At 36.9% G+C, this 17,638-nt stretch overlaps 1 protein-coding gene across 50 annotated transcripts in view; it reads right to left on the minus strand.

Moving 5' to 3' along the window:
- Nucleotides 1-17,638, minus strand: part of EPB41L3 (erythrocyte membrane protein band 4.1 like 3) — a 246,116-nt gene that overhangs the window by 39,963 nt on the left and 188,515 nt on the right. For all 50 annotated transcript variants that reach the window (XM_077975604.1, XM_077975597.1, XM_077975588.1 and 47 more), the window contains 5 exons: nucleotides 12,174-12,278; nucleotides 10,882-10,924; nucleotides 5,351-5,426; nucleotides 1,271-1,489; nucleotides 828-915 (listed from right to left, as the gene is read on the minus strand). In XM_077975604.1, the coding sequence (XP_077831730.1) occupies nucleotides 828-915; nucleotides 1,271-1,489; nucleotides 5,351-5,426; nucleotides 10,882-10,924; nucleotides 12,174-12,278 (531 nt within the window). The remainder of the gene's footprint in view (nucleotides 1-827; nucleotides 916-1,270; nucleotides 1,490-5,350; nucleotides 5,427-10,881; nucleotides 10,925-12,173; nucleotides 12,279-17,638) is intronic.

Consider the following 17,638-nt stretch of genomic DNA (forward strand, 5'->3'; position numbering starts at 1 on the left):
ACCACTACTGAAAAGTACAGAGATTCCAGAAAAAGCATGACACGGAGTCAAAGCTGCTTTGTGTATCCTCACAATTGTAAGCCTGCTACAGTCTCAACCCAAATTCTTTCTTCCCAAGACTCTGTTCCCAAGATACACCTTTAACATTTCATCGATCACCAGTCAACGAAGCAAACCTTAGCCTAGGTGAACTTTAAAACAACAATCTTATTTCAGAGTTCTGATTATTTGTCAGAGTACCTAAACTTTGGAGGTAGACTTCTTAAATTCAGTATGAATTTACTGACTGCCTGGTATGTATCCAGGTAGGGCCACAGACAGTGTCTGGCACTTAACAAGTGTGACGCTTGAGTCTTGGACAATTGGCTAAGTTTGGACAAACAGACAGGAAAGAGGAGGACAGTCCAGAGATGGACATAGTCAGGGAAAGCGTAGAAGCAGAGTCTGATGGGAGCAAAGGTCATGTGACAGCACAGAGTGGGAAATAAGACTGTGATGGAGAGGCAGGGTGAACTAAGAGCTTGTTAAGGGTCAAGGTAGGTTTCTAACTGCATCAAAAGGCCATCAGAGGCTTTGCCTATCATGGGCTTTCAGAAGGCCATGCCCAGGAGTAATACAAGTTTGAGACACAAAGAGCAAACCCCTCATTAAATATCAGAAAGCTACATTTGTTGTACCGTGGAGTAAGGCTTAAAAGACAAACAGAGATTTGAATTCTAAAAGGTTTCATTTACATGAACTGAAGTAAAAGTCACCAGTTTACAGTGATAACAACATCGAGTTAAATAACAATATATAGAAAGTTTGGGGTTTAAAAAAATGCATACCTTAGCATGATGTAAATCTACCCCGTACATGGACAATTTTTTGGCATTTTCCAAGAAATGCATCTCTGCTTCTGCTGGCGTCATTCCTCTGATGAGAAGAAAAATACGTTACAATGATGCTTTTCCCTTCCCTGGTAGGCTGCAATACTTCCCCCTTAGCTCCATGCTATCTCATAAGAAGAAGTCCTATGGAGGCACCAGCAGACACAAGAGAAAAGAAGAAGAAGAAAAAGGGCTTTGCAAGAAAGCACTACAAATGAACACCTGGATGCTCCGAGTGAGAGCTTACCCATCTCAGAATTTTACCGCGCATGGACCCACACTACGCTCAACTCTCGCCGTTAATGGACGAAATCAGTACTGTGAAGAGGTGGGTTGTATGCGGGACACTCCCCCAACAAGGCACAACTTAAATGAATGCGCTCAGGGCTTCTGCCTCTAACCTGTGGCTCTTGTGCAGCTCGATCACTTTGTCTTCCAGTTCTTTAGTGTGGTTTGGTGCAAAGCGGAACTCACTAATGTAATCGCTCCCACATTCATCCGGGTCATAGTCTCCGAGCTCTGACTGGACAGTGTAGGAGCCCAGCAAGGCCAGAGTAACGAAGGAGCAGGGCAGCCTTCCGGACACGATGTCATCTCGCAACTGCAAGCAGAGGTAGTACCTTCCAGGAACCAAAAGCACAAGACAACGAAGGCCAGCATGAGGATACAGGAAAAGGAGGTCACTTGGTAAAAATTGTGGGTAAATAATTTCTCCCTGTAGAACAACCCTCTCTAGGATAAATTTTCTAGCATCTATATATTTTGATATTTCCTTCATACATATTTGTTCTAGATAGAAGGGAAAGATACTTGGTTACAAAAGACAGTATTTAAAGGCATTTAGAAGCAAGTCAACGTTCATAATAGGGTTTTATTAATAAAGCACAGTCTAAAAGAAACTTAAAGACGTATTCTTCTAACATCTTTTAAAATAACTTTTAAAGTCAAATGAACAGTCCCCAACACATTTTCTGAAATCCTTGGGTGGGGGAATTATAATGTAAAAATGCTCTTAAATACAGTTATGTGCCACAAAATGATGCTGCAGTCAATGATGGATCACATATATGATGGTGGTCTTATGAGACAAAAATGGAGCTAAAAAATTCCTATTGCTTAGTGATGTCGTAGCTATCTTAATGTCATAGCATAACACATTACTCACGCATTTGTGGTGGTGCTGGTGTAAACAAACGTACTCATATAAAAGACTAGCACATACAATCACGTGCAGAACTTAATACTTGATAAGGATAACAAGTGACTATGTTACTAGTTTATGTATTCACTATGCTATACTTTTTATCATTATTTTACAGTGTACTCTTTCTACCTGTAAAAATACAAAGTTAACTGTAAAACAGCCTCTGGCAGGTGCTTCAGGAGGTATCAGAAGAAGGCACTGTTATCCTAGGAGATGACAGCTTCATGTGTGTTATTGTCCCTGAAGACCTTCCAGTGGGACAGGATGTGTAGGTGGAGACACTGATACTGATGATCTTGACCCTGTGTAGGCCTAGGCTAATAATATATGTGTTTATGTCTTAAGTTTTTAACAAAAGAGTTTTAAAAGTAAAAACAAATTATAAATTTTAAAAATAGAAAAAAACTCACAGAATAAGGATATAAAGAAAGAAAATATTTTTGTGTAGCTGTACAATGTGTGTTTGAAGCTAAGTACTACTACAAAAGTCAATTAAAAAGTTTAAAAAGTAAAAAAAAATACAGTAAGCTAAGGTTAATTTATTATTGAAGAACGAAATTTTTAAAAATAAATTTAACGTGGCCTAAGTATACAGTGTTTATAAAGCCCACAGTAGTGTACAGTAATGCCCTGGGCCTTCCCATTCACTCATCACTCACTCACTCACTCACTCAGAGCAACTTCCAGGCCTGCACGCTCCATTCATGGTAAGTGGCCTATACAGGTGTACCATTAAAAAAAATCTTTTATATTGTATTTTTCTTGTATGTTTTCCATGTTTAGATATACAAATACTTGCCATTGTGTTATGATTTCCCACAGTATTCAGTACAGACACATGCTGTACAGGTTTCTAGACTAGGAGCAATGGGCTTTATCATAGAGCCCAGATGAATAGTAGGCTCTACAAGTTAGCTTTGTGCAAGTCCACTCTAGGATGTTCACACAACAACAAAATCATCTAAAGATGCCTTTCTCAGTACGTGTCCCCCATTGTTAAGTGATATGATTGTGTGATTATTAGGCCCCAATTAGCCTTATGGAAGTATTTTGATATTAAGGTGACCGGTCTTACTATATGAACAAAACAGATTGCAGGTAACTCAACAGCTATCTCATTATAAACTTCACTCTCAATTTCCTGCATTCTTAATGAGGTAGTCTCTTTATAATAACACAATTTCTCCTGTTTTCAGTTCTCATTTTTAAAATTTAGATAGCTTCTTAAAATCTATCTAAGATATAAAGATTTCCTACCTTAAAATTCGAGAATCTTGTCACCATAAGCAGTTTTAAACTGGAGAAATTAACATTTTCCATATAATTTTGCCATATCATAAAAATATGACCTACATAAAAACATGTTGATTTGTCTTCTCTGTTATTTTGCTTTTAAGACTTACAGATAAATTACTAACTGCCAAAGACCTCAAGGTAAGTGTTAACGTTGATGAGTTTTAATAATATCAAGCACAGCCTCACATATGGACAGAACAAAACACACCTGGTACCTTGTATATAAGAATGAACTGTTCATCTATGGAAGCAGAGGACTATGATAAAGTCTTAAGGTCCCCTCTAAATATGATTTTAGGCTGGTGACATAAATCCATGTAATTATGACAGAAAAAATCCTTAAACATTTAACAGGCTCTACAAGTATTACATGAGTCAACAGAAAGAAACCACGCACTATTTTCTCTCTCTCTTTTTTTTTTTTTTTGGAGATGGAGTCTCACCCTGTTACCCAGGCTGGAGTGCAGTGGCACAATCTCAGCTGACTGCAAGCTCCGCCTCCCAGGTTCACGCCATTCTCCTGCCTCAGCCTCCCAAGTAGCTGAGAATTCAGGCACCCATCACCACGCCCGGCTAATTTTTTTTGTATTTTTAGTGGAGATGGGGTTTCACCGTCTTAGCCAGGATGGTGCTGGGATTACAGGCGTGAGCCACCACACCCGGCCCACCATGCACTACGTTTTCAAATCCAGGTATATATGGGCTCTATAACCACAAATTAGCCAAAATAAAACAGTTCTTCAACAGCAACTAAAAAGTATCTTTAAGTAAGAAATTATAAATTTTCTCTGATTTATTGCAAATATAAGAAATCCTCTGGAACTAATTTTTGCCCTTCTCTTAAATATTGTCTGGTGAAATTATTTTTAACTGTAGCAAGTGATTGAAGTTGTTTTGAGTAATTTCCCTTTTCTGTAAAGCCCTCCAAAAAGAATGCAAAGCTTACACAGAAAATTCTGCACACACTGCACAAAATTGCTTTGACTGGTCATAAACTTACTACTGAGCTGAGCAAGAGAGTAGGAGTTCTAAGGTGAATGCAGAGAAGCCTAGAAGGTCAGAGCACACGAGGAACAATGAACTCAGTGTCCGTGTGCCCTCCCCTCCAAATCCATACGTTCGAATCCTACCCTCAAGATGATGGGATCATAAGGTGGGGGTCTCTGGGAAGTGATTAGGGTGGAGCCTTCATGAATGGGATTAGTGCTTTTATAAAAAAGACTGGAGAGAGACCCCCCCTCACCCTTTCAATACATGAGGACACAGTAAGAAGTCAGCATCCTGCAATCCAGAAGCGGATCCTCACCAGGACCTCACCTGCGGGCACCCTGATCTCAAACCTCCAGTCTCCAGAATGGTGAGAAATAAGTTTCTATTGTTTATCAACCACCCACTTTATAGTATTTTGTTATAGCAGCCCAGATTAAGACATCCAGTACAGCTTTATAATGAGATCCCCTTTCACACTCAAAGCTGTTACTGAAATATTTTTGTTTTGATTTCTTTAATATCTTCTTTCTAGAAAACAAATTAATCATTTTCCTTGTATACGCAGGACATAGAAAGTAAACACTTAAATTTATGTGTGTGTGTATGTGTTGGTTATATAAAAAGCACAAGCATCCAAGGACATTTTTACTCTACGTATTAAAGCAGAAAAACTAAGAGCTGCTATATCATATAAGGCTGAATCCCATCCAATTTGACTATGGTGGGTGGATGACAGTATCTCAATTCTGCATGTTTTCCCACCAGGGTCAAGCAGAGGGAATATCATCCTGGCACCAAAGATTCAACTGTGAAAAGATAGGATTTGGCAAATCTTCTCATCAGATGTTTGCTCTTGTTCATTTGCCTTTTGTTTGCCATTTGAGCGTGGACGATTGTAAGGCTACCAGATGTAAGCACACTCCTTTCCGGAGCATTGAAGAGAAGCACAACTCTCCCAGGACGCTTGTCTTTTGAATAGCCTTTCAAATACCTGGTGATATCTTCAGATAGCTGGGCAGGGTCTGGTGGGTAAAATTTCACATTAAATGAAAAGTGCCAAGCACCACCTGCAACGATGGAAAAAAATTAGAGTAAAACCTCGAGAAAAACCTTATGACTCTAATTGATGGCCAGAACAGTCTTAACTCCAAGCATTAACACCCAGGCAACTTTTGATCATTAATGGAAAACTGGGAAACCTCGGTGATATGAAATCTACAGATAAGTCTGAAACCTCGTCTAATTTCTAAACTTCTCCCCAATCAAATCCTTTATTGGTACTTTTAACTAGTAAAGAAACTGATCAAACTTCCTACCTTTTTCAGAATCAAAGGTAAGCACTTGGAAGAAGGAAAAAACATGAATGATACGAATAATCTTCAATCAGATAAGTCTGGGAGTGGCTGGATTTATTGCTGCGAATGTCTGGATAGCTCACAGACCAACATTACAAACATAATTCCCATTTTCTTTGTCCTTTCTGCTTTGTTATTACAGGTCAAATCCAATTATAATAAACGTCAAGGGACTATTCAACATACGTTTGTTTTATGGGAAAGGTTTGTTGCAGTGAACAGTGTTCTAGTAAGTGGGCTGCTCTGTGGGCTGTTGAAAATTATTTTCTTGCTCAGGGAGATTTTTGATGCAATAGGTACTTGAATGTATTTTCTGCACATTGCCAAATTTTGCACCTGCACCTCCATAGCCTGACACTTAGCCAGATCCTTTTTATGTTTCGTGATCTTTATCCTGTGGCCTCTACTCAAGGCCTCTCCAGCACTGAAAAGGGTCAACCAGGAGTCAGCTCACAAGCGTCTACTCTCTGTATTGTCAACACATATCCTTAAAACATTACGAAGCCTTAACAAAGCTCCACATCTCATTAATACTATCTCTAATTGTATATGGTTTATCAATATAAACATGGAAAATACCCTTTTCTTTTTTTCTACATTTACTATGTGATCATTACTTTAACTTGTAGTCACCCTGTTCTTCTGGCCTGTAAATGCAGTAACTTACCAAAGTCTGGGTATCCCTTCTCTGTGGTGCTGTTTATATTTGTTCCCTCTACCCAAGAAGTACACTAAAAGTGTCATAGCCTAGGTCTTGCTTGTATTTTGAATGGTTTACTGAAAAACTCCTCCCAATCCCCCAGGCTTCCACCCTGGAGGCCTTTCATCCATGCTTCACCCAGTGGCCACTGACCTGCCCTTACTCTAGGATTCTACGACTTCACATTCCACCCCTTATGCTTCCAGTACTCTCCTAAGACTTCCGAATCTCCCTGTCTCTCCATTAAATGACTTCTGGAAACTTCATTGCTCCATGAGCCCTTCCCAAACATTCAAAAGAAGGTACAGTACTGTATTTCCTAGATCCTTTCTCTGCATTGTTCTCTTGCATCTGAGGCAATATTTAGCTTCATCAGTTTCTTACATTCTGTCATAAATGGCATAGATCCATGTATTACTTATAGTTAATTCTTAACACTACCATTGACATCACATGTAGGATTCTACATGGCAGGAACTCTACCGGATGCCCTATAGAGGTGCCCTATAAAGGATTTAGCATAGGACCAAGCATTATTGGGAACTTAATATCATTTTTAAACCATTCACATACATCTGTCAGTCGAAAACATTTTAGTGATTGTTTTTCCCACTGTTCTCAAAAAAGTCCTTTTGTTTTTCCAAAAACAGTCTGATTTGGTTGTATTTTCTTACTGATTCCTACTCACTTCCTATTAAAATAGATCCCTTCAATACTTGCCAGTGGCAAGGTTCATCATGAGAGCTGGCTTTCCCCCAAGCAAGTAGAATTAAAACTAATGGATTAGTTATGGGAAATGCATTTATTGCTCTTTTATAATTTTTATTCACTTCAACGCAGGCCCTGAATCCAATGATTAGTTTAGCAATGTAATTACACAATCTTAGAATAAATATCCAAGTTAGGCACTAATAAGTAACAAAATATACAGAAAAGACATTGAGTGCCAAAATCCTCATTCTAGGAAAGCAAGTTTCAACCTACAGTGAGCCAAAGAAATACCTGAGGTACCCATTAAAAATGCCAATTCCCCGGCTTCCTCCCAGGAATTTTTATTTCAGAGATTTGGAATGTGGCCTAGGAATTTATGGCTTCAGTAAGCTCCCTTACGGTTCTAATAATAAAAATGGTCTTTGGAAACACATTTTGAAAATCACTGCTACTACTAAGGAATCCACTTCCCTAAGGTTATAACACACAAAAAATACACCTTTCAGGACAGTATTTTGAAACAATGGGAAAGTGTACAGAAACTATAATACAATCTACACCTCAATCAAGAAAAAAAAAGTCCAGTTAAATGGGGCATAAAACTGGAAATTAATGAGAGAGGCAGATTAAAGCTCAAATACATATCCCCATAAAGAATGTGACAGAAACAAATCCACTGAGAAGGAAGTGCTTATGCAATAAATAAGTTTGCAACTCTATATCTGCTCAAATGAGGGCCCTAGTTAGAAAGAGGAAATGAAACAGCTTGAACACATTAAAATGAATATTTCTATAATGCTGATGTGGAATTTTAAGTTACCAATGTATGATAAATAGAAAATTGTAACACTGATGATAGTTCATTCTTAAGAAAAATTTCTAATGTTAGTCTTTTATGTCAGACAAATCTTAAAATTTCTAACATACTGTATTTTTGTCATAAAAGTATGATATATGCTCTATGTTATAAAATTACTGTATCATAAAACATACTTAAAGATCACAAAATATAGTCTATTTAGACATTTTAAGATTCATCATGCATAAAAGATGACTGGAATAAGAATTTTTTTTCATAAGAACTCTTCAGTTTCAAAATTTTCTGTTTCTTAGAAGCAGGGTCTCACTCTGACACCCAGAATGGAGTGCAGGGGCACAATCACAGCTCACTGTAGCCTTGAACTCCTGGGCTCAAGTAATCCAACCCCCTCAACCTCCCCAGTAGCCAGGACTAACTAATTACAGGCATGTGTCTCTGCACTCAGCTAATTAAAACAATTTTTTAAAAAACATAGAGACAGGGTCTCACTATGTTGCCCAGGCTTGTCTTGAACTTCTGGCCTCAAGTGATCCTCCCGTCTTGGCCTCCCAAAGAACTGGGATTATAGGCATGAAGTTTTAGAATTTTCTATTTATCATAAATTTGGACTTAAGATATTTGTTAGCTTTGTTTCCATTTTCTTAGAGATCTCATTCTAAAGGAATATTGTAAGCCCACAGCATAAAAAGCATGGGAACATCCTTTTATCATTTATATTTTAGAAGTAGAGATGATGGTACAATAATAACATTAGATAAGGTAATACTTCTCTGCTTTCGTTGAATGTAAAATTTTGTGGCAAGAGGGCATTTTAGTGGATGGGAAACAACAAAGAATACAGGTAAAAATACGGAATTCTATTTTTAAAGAAATTCCAATTTTCCTTGTCTTTTTTATCTGCAAGACTGTCAGTTTTCTTTATGGCAAAGTCATATACACTGCCTAATCTGCACGGTAAAAAAAAATCCGTTAAAACTCTTATTTTGATTATCTTGTCCCTTTAGCTTTCTTCTCTTTGAAAGGATGGTAGAAGACAGTATAAATGGGAAGTTAAAGAAAAAATGAATCCTATTAATAATAAAAAAGAAAATTAGTTTATACAGCCTTTCTCCTGTCATGATATGACTTATCCTTGAACATTTTATATATTGTCAAAGTGCTTTGCAATTATTAATCAGCTTAGTCCATTAATTAGATGAATAAGAGAACTTCATGCACACAAAATGTTATGATATATATTCAGCATGTCTACTTGAATAACTCTTTAATACTCCTTAGAAAAATATTTACCTTAATTTTTTTCTTAGGATTCCTCAGAACAAAAAATAAGTAGTGTTTTCATTTATTTATCACAACTACAGCTATCTCTGGTTTCCATCTCAATTAACTGTTTCTATTAACCTAATTTGTTATCAAGTTTCTGGTTAGTGGATACATCAAATTTCCCTCAAACATACGGAAAAGAGGTCTTAATTGTATAAATAATCAGTGGACTTTCTTATATCTGGAAGTATGGTTATACTTTTGTCTTTCTCGGATATTATCTAGTATTGAACCATTTCCAAACTGTTCACTACTAATTATGTTTTATTAGTAGTTGGGGTATTATTTCGATAGCTCAGGACTTTCAAAGGCACTAAGAAGTATTTGCTTGCTCTTTTAATAGTAAACTGTTGAAAACTTTTACTTATTGGAATGGGAATGATGCTCTCATTAATAAACTGCTCTTAAATGTATTCTTTAACTAGAATTAGTTGTTTGGAAGAATTTAGACTTTACTGACAAAAATATGAATAAAAATATAGTTATTTTAAGTTAGTATCCATGTTTGCGGCAAAAGTAAGAGCTATAGCAAAGGGTAAAAAATTTTAAAAACTCCTCCTCCTCAACCCCTACATTGGATGATATACTTCTGGAGTAATTACCAATAAAATCTTCCTGCCTTCCAAAAGTTTTCCATGCATCTATACAGATATAATTTTTTAAAAACAAATGTGATTGTGCGATAGAAAATATTCTGCAAACTGATTTTCACTAAGGAGAGCTAATATGTATTTATATGGCTATTCCATGATTGACTTAATAATTTCTTTATACATGGATAATTAAGGTGCTTTTAGTTTTCTCCTACCGTAAATAGTAAGATAGTGAACCTTCATTTGCTATACAAATGCACATTTTCCTCATTAATACATATGCTGAATAAATTTCCACAAGTGAAATTAAGGATCAAAGAGTAAGTACAGCTTAAATTTTAATAAATATTGACAAACTGCCCTCTGAAATGACTGAACCAACTTATTCTACCAATTGAGTAAATAAGTGCTATAGTTTATTATTAAACCCTAATTCTTTGGTCATCTGAATAGGTGAAAAATGATGTGTCATTTTAATTTGCATTTAATTATTAGTAAAATTTAGCAACTTGTTTAATACTTATTAGCTACTTGTATTTTGAATTTGTCACTTGCTCATGCAATTGTTTGGTCCATTAAAATATGTATTTTTCAAATTGCCTTCAGGGGACTAGGAAAAGAGGCTGTTACCAGACAGTAACCTTCAGTTTGACTTGTTATTCCTTTTCAAAGCTATGAAATGATTATGACTTTTATCTGGCCTTTCATACTTCTGTGACTGTTGGAACATTAATAATGCAGTTTGGAACTTTTAAATGGTTAATTGCCAATTCTAACATCAGTTGATTAAATCATATACTTGACATCTATTCACAGGCAGAGAAACAGGCCAAGCATCGCAGTCCCTTTGACTCCCAAGTTGTGACAACTACAAAATGAATACTATCGGAATTGCCAGATCAAATTTGACACAAGAAAAGTTGGTATTCACACTAGCCACTTAGGTATGGGCTACAAATTCCGACAACTTGCTCTCTGAAAACCTTCACATTTCCAAAAAAATAATCTAAAGGAACTTACTTCGAACCTGTTTTTTTATTTCCTTAGCAGGGTCCAACCAATTCTGAAAAGGAAATGACATTTTGAATTTGAATCAGAGGAGAATAAAAATGACTTAATGTTGATTAGGTACAGACTCTCCCTAAACGCAATGAGAAGTCAGTGGTTGTTGGAAGGCTTCCCTCACTGTGGTCCTTGGCCCACATCTGGTGCCCCTCTGCCAAGCCCTCCAAAGGCCCAGGCACTGGTCTAATGAGAAAATGCACATGTATGAAGTTTGGGCCCGACAAAAGTCTTTTTATTTTATAACCATTGCCTTCAGGGATTCAAGCTAGCACAGTAACGGAGGGGAAAAGGCAGAAGATTCTATGTTCAAACAAGTTACTAGGATAAATTTAAAAATATACTGGATATACTGACGTCCTAGCTATTCAGTTCCACATCAGAGACTTCTGTAATAAAAGATCCTCAGGCATCCACCTAGGAAGCTTCCCTAACAAATCAACAGTTGCTTGTGATTTCTGATTTTCCTCATTGGTAAAATCAGATGTTTAATAATGAAGTTAGGCATTGTCTGGAGAATTCGGGAGGTATTAAGGATGATTTATGGCACAACACCAAAACTAGTAACAACTATGAGCAAAATTTCTGACTCAGCTTCCAGTGTGAATGCAATGGAAATGATTTACTTTTCTGTATTTCTCAGGTAGTTATGTGGATTAAGGAGATACAGCCCTGAACAAAGTCTACAGAGATACTGCATTAAACATAAAACATGTACTAAACACATTAGATAAGTGTCAGGTAAGCACACAATCCCCCTCATATTCTGATTTAAGAAACAATATGAAAGCATAAAAAGATGAATGAAAAATAGGGCAGCAGCAATAGTGGACTGCCCTGACAATTTATGGGTTACAATCATAATATCTTCATAGAATTTTGGGGTATGAGCATGATTTTTACATAAATATCAATTTATTTGCATTAGTTCAAATAATCTACTGAAATATATTACCCGCCACCCGCCGCAAAACGTACCACATAAAATGCCTTCCAGGAACCACAAATAACTCAAGCATGAAAAACAAGGGTTCATTTACTGTTACCAGAATATTCCAGATTAAAGGAAGCTGTCAGTGATTTCCTTCATCAAGGAATAGATGATTAACAACATTTACAGACTCAAAGTAGAAAGTGTGGGAGTATGAAGGGAGGCGGAGAAAGTGATCCACCCATTCAGTCTCAGTTCACTTTCTGGCAGTAATGAGCAGTTCAAGCCATCTTATTTTGCATTGCTTTTGATCACTCACCTTCTGGTTTTCAGCATCTCGATACGTAAGCCCAAAGTAGTCTTTCTCTAGCAAGTTCAAGTGTTCACACACTTTATCAAACAGCACTTGTCCTCTGGAGCGTTTCTACAGGAAACAGAAAAGCAAAGCAAGTCAATAGAACACAAAGAAAGTTCTCCCAAAAGTCAGAGATAAAACCAGGTAATATTTAAAACATTGCTTGGTGTAACTTTAGGGAGTGACCAACAAGTGTGGTCACTTCGCCATTTCCTGTTAAGTGCAAAAAAGGCTAAAAAATGGGGGTTGGGGGTAGGGGGGAGGCTTCAATCTACAAAAGTCCACCCCTACTAATAAACAAACAAAAGCAAAGTATCAACAGTGCTACTTAGTACGTACAGGTGACCAGTGGCTGATTTCTAAATAGAAGCAACTGGGGAAAATAATGTGATGCTTGGAAGCCTAAATATGTGAAATATAAAAATCCTGATAGTGAAAGAGTATCTAACAAACCAACAAAAGCCATATTGCAGAGTGCCCTAACTCAATTATCTAGATCAGGAGTCCTCAACCCCTGGGCCGTGGATGGGTACTGGTCCACGCTCTGTTAGGAACAGGGCTGCACAGCAAGAGGTGGGTGGTGGGCGAGCAAGCATTACCACCTGAGCCCTGCCTCCTGTCAGATCAGTGGCAGAATTTGATTCTCATAGGAGTGCGAACCCTATTGTGAACTGTGCATGCAAGGGATCTAGGTTGCGTGCTCCTTACGAGAATCTAATGCCTGATGATCTGAGGTGGATCAGTTTCATCCCAAAATCATCCTCCACCCCAGTCCATGGAAAAAAAATGGTCTTCCATGAAACTGGTCCCTGGTGCCAAAAAGGTGGGGGACCGCAGCTCTACGAGATAAACTTCTGAGCCTGAGAAGAATTAACCCTGCTCCTTGTCTTAGGCAGACTCTCACTTAAAACTTTCTATCCCAAATCCTTACTTAGAAATTCTAAGGACCACTTTCTAAAATCCATTAAACAAATTTCATTATTTTTGTTTTGTTTTTCTTTTGTCACCAATTTCAGTTTGTACAGTCTTTCTCAACGTTTTTAGAGCAAATCCTTATTAAACATAACAAAATATTAAGTTTAAAGAATACTTGAGTTATCATATATAAATACAAAATAGAGATATATGAGTTATATTTCTGACCATCAAGCAGGCATCTGGAGAAAAAGGTAGTCATTTGGAAAAAAAATTCATCAGCTTAATTTATTGTGACATATCATTTTTTCATCTAATCATTCAAAGGCCTTTAAACATAGTCATGAAGTCTGTGATGAATTAACTGGCAACAAATAAACTAAACCAGTTTTTTATTAGTGCACTACTAACATTTTACATCTAATACATTAAGCATATTTGTCTTTAAGATTTAATGTAATACCAATGAGAAATATGAAAATTGATCAACTATGTCTATGCCAAAATAATAAGCATTCAAAAGACCTGTGAGTCGTGTGTTGTGTTACTGTGCAGCTGTAATTATGCTGAAAGCAATTACTCAGTCCCCTCAAGCATGACTATTTAGGAGAAAAGGCAAATGTATGATAGAAAAGTAGGCCTAAATCATAGCTAGCTAAATAATCAGTGATGTATTTGGAAAAAACAGTTCCATAAAGTGTTATGAAAATAAATTACTTGTTAGCAAAACTATATAATAACATTGCTCATCGGCTATGAATAAATATTACAACAATGAAGCCCCTGCTTGCTGGTTTAAATCATTTATTTATAAATAAAAGCATATTATTTCTGAATAATCCTTCACAAATTATGAAGTTTTCACAAAAATTGGTTCTTCTGATGCTTCTATTGGTATGATCTGCTGTTCACAGATAAGCACAGAGGTTCAAAGCTGTTGGATGAGACAGACAGTCTTATGTGATGACCTGGGAAGTGATTTTAGAATCAGGTAAACCCGGGCTTGAATCTTCAGGATGTCCCTTGCAGCTATGTAAAATGGGTATGATACTACTTGCTTCTTTGGGATGGATGACATTAAAATCAAATAATGTATTCAAACGTGGTCTAGTGGTGGCATATTTATTAAGCATTCCATAGATGTCAGCCATTATTATAGCCTGGTGGCTGACAGTAGACTAACTAAAGTAGAGCAGATTATTATGTATGCACATTTTCTATAGGAGCACATATCCAACTCCTGGTGGCGCCAATAAGCAGCTTTATAATTAACATGTCCCACTCTTTAGATATCAAATGCCTACTTACTACCTAATCGCTTTAGCTTGACCTTTTTTTTTTAACCTACATACACACAACACAGAAAAATATATATCAGTGTCTGGCCAAATACTTTCTCAATAAGTAAACAAAACCCAAAACAAATGCAAACACAAAAACTTTTCTCTACAAGGCTTCACAGGACCCTATGTCTCCTATATTCTCTGACTCAAGAGACTGCAGCCAGTTCTCAACGGAGGAATCATTTCTGAATATGCTGCAGGCTGCCCTGGTTATAGTTACAATTCGCCACTTTCTGGCTGCTGTGTTCTTTCCTTTGCCTAACAAGAGACATGGGTTAGCTCAAGCACAGACTGTTAATGCTACCTGGCTCTCACTTGTCTAGTTCCTTGTAATTTGATTTCTATTAATGAGTCCCACCTTTCTCCTAAATAGACCAGACCTTTTCTTACTGAATATTTTAAACACATTTTAAACACTAGTTTTAAAGACAATGACATACTAGTCCACACTGGAGATTTTTTTTTTTCCTAGCCCTTAGAGCTGAGACCAGTTGTCTGATATCAACTGTAGATGGTTATATCATGGGATGGAAGCAATGAAATTCTGACCTGCTAAACATAAGCATGGCCACCAGCCAGCTGGGTGACTCTGGAAAAGGCTTTTAAGTTATTTGTGTCTCCATTTTCTCATCCTTGAGTGGGGATGTAAGATTCTACTGGGCAAGACGTTTATGGGCTTGAGGCTCTTACTGGGCTTCCTTTTGCAAACCACTAATGGATTGAGGCACTCTCTCCCATAGCACCCAGATCGGGCATCAGCATCCTTCTACACATCATGATGAGAAAGATGCTGCCCATGGATGGAGGTGGGACATGACATGAAACTTATTTTCCAGCCCTGGACTGGATCCCTTCTCTCCCAACTCTAAAAGTTTCTTGATTCTTCTAACCAGATGATTTTTTTTCTAGCATATTATTCAACTTTCCAAGTCAACTAATTCTACTTGTTGATATCTGCATGTACCTGCAGGTAATAATGTTTATCACATGACTAAATCTCAACCATCAATCAGACTGGAAATTTTGGAGAAATTATGTTTGTTATGGTTCCAAAGACATGTTGTTCATTAAGTAATCAAATCTAGGTATCTTACTATCATTGGGTGTGGTTACATGCTACCCTATGAGTCAAGAACGGAGTAATTTTTTTTTTTAAAAAAAGATAGAGGTATTCTAAACTAATGGATAATTTACCTAATCAGAAAAGACTGAGATTTTAGTCTTACAGTTCTTTGTGAGTGGTTAAATCATCTCTGACTCAAAAGCATTCAGTCTGTGTATAGTATTCAGTATGATATCATCCCCAAAATGTGATTTTACTTTCCTAGAGTAACAAACCAATGGTAGCTTGCCCTCTTCTTAAAATTTCCCCTGACAAACTGCATTTCTGTTTCTGATAAGGTAAACGGACATACTGCAGTCCAACAATCAGGAAAGCTTTAAATGAAATATCCTAAAAATGGCATATCTCCAAATAACAAGTTTCATAACTTTTTATACTTTTTCTTTAATTAAAAAATTTTCCAAATTGATTCTTGCAATTGTTGGGTGTTAGGAGATGTTTGTCAAAAGAGAACTTAAAGAGAATGAAAAGGTAAGCCAGAGACTGGCTGAAAATATTTGCAAAACACATATCTGATAAAGAACTGGTACCCAAGATACACAAAGAACTCTTAAAACACAATACGAAAACAACCCAATTTAAAAATGGGCAAAATATCTGAACTGACACCTTACCAAAAATATACAGAGAGCACATAAGCATATGAAAAGATGTTCCACATCCAATGTCATTAGAGAACTGCAAATTCAGACAGCAGTGAGATAGCTCCACACGTATGTTAGAATGTCTAAAATCCAGAACAATAAAAATACCAAGCGCTGGTGAGGATGTGGAGCCACAGGAACTCTTCCTCGTTGCTGACAAGAGTGCGAAACGGTAGAGCTGCTCTGGAAGACAGTTTGGCAGTTTCTTACAAAACTAAACCTATCCTTGCAGTATTCAACAATCATGCTCCTTGGTATCTACCCAAATGAGTTGAAAACTCATGTCCATTCAAAAACTTGCACACGAATGCTTGTAACAGCTTTATTCATAATTGCCAAAACTTGGAAGCAACCGAGAAGTCCTTCTTTATGTGAATGAAGACACAAACTGTGGTGCATCCAGATAATGGAATAATGTTCACTGATAAAACAATGAGCTATCAAGATATTAAAGAACCTTAAATGCATACTGCTAGGTGAAAGAAGTTCATCTGAAATGAATGCATACTGTATGATTCCAACTACAGTAGTCTCCCGTTATCTATGGGATTTTATGCTCCAAGGCCCCGAGTGGATGCCTAAAACCGCAGGTAGTAGTGAATGCTACATATTCTGTTTCTTCCTATACATATATACTTTTGATAAAGTTTAATTTATAAAATAGGCACAGTAAAAGATTAATAACTGATAGTAAGATAGAGTAATTACAAAATAAACTGTAATAAAAGTTATGCGAGTGTGGTCTCTATCTCTCCTTCAAAATATCTTATTGTACTGAACTCACCTGCTTTCAGACAGTGACTGTGGGTAAGTGAAACTGTGGAAAACGGTATGGGGAAGTGAGATGCAGATAATGGGTGGGGGGGACTATTGTACATATCATCCTGGAAAAGGCAAAACTAAGGGAAAAAGGCAAAACTAAAGGCAAAAAGACCAATGGTTGCCAAGGGTTTGGGGGTAGGGAGGGATGAATAGGTGGCTAACAGGGGATGTGGGGGACAGTGAAATGGTCCATTATCTGTATGATCATGAAATGGTGAAAGCATGACATTGTATATTTGTCAAAAGCCACAGGATGAATAGCACAAAGAATAAATTGTAATGTAAACTATGGACTTCAGTCAACAATAATGTGTCAATATTGGCTTATCAGTTGTTAACAAATGTGCCACACTAATGCAAAATGTTAAAAATAGGGGATCCTTCCTGTAAGAAATAGCAAAAACTAAAAACAGGGAAACTGGGGGGTGAGGGAAAAGTGTGAAGGGGTATATAGGAACTCTGTGCTTTCTGCTCAAGTTTTTCTATAAACCTAAAACTGCTCCAGAAAAATACATCTACTAATTAAAAAGAGAAAGACTGACAAAAAGTACATTCTTAGTTTAAATTGTTAATAAAATAATT

The sequence above is a fragment of the Macaca mulatta genome, chromosome 18, assembly GCF_049350105.2.
Source record: "Macaca mulatta isolate MMU2019108-1 chromosome 18, T2T-MMU8v2.0, whole genome shotgun sequence".
Taxonomy (NCBI): domain Eukaryota; kingdom Metazoa; phylum Chordata; class Mammalia; order Primates; family Cercopithecidae; genus Macaca; species Macaca mulatta.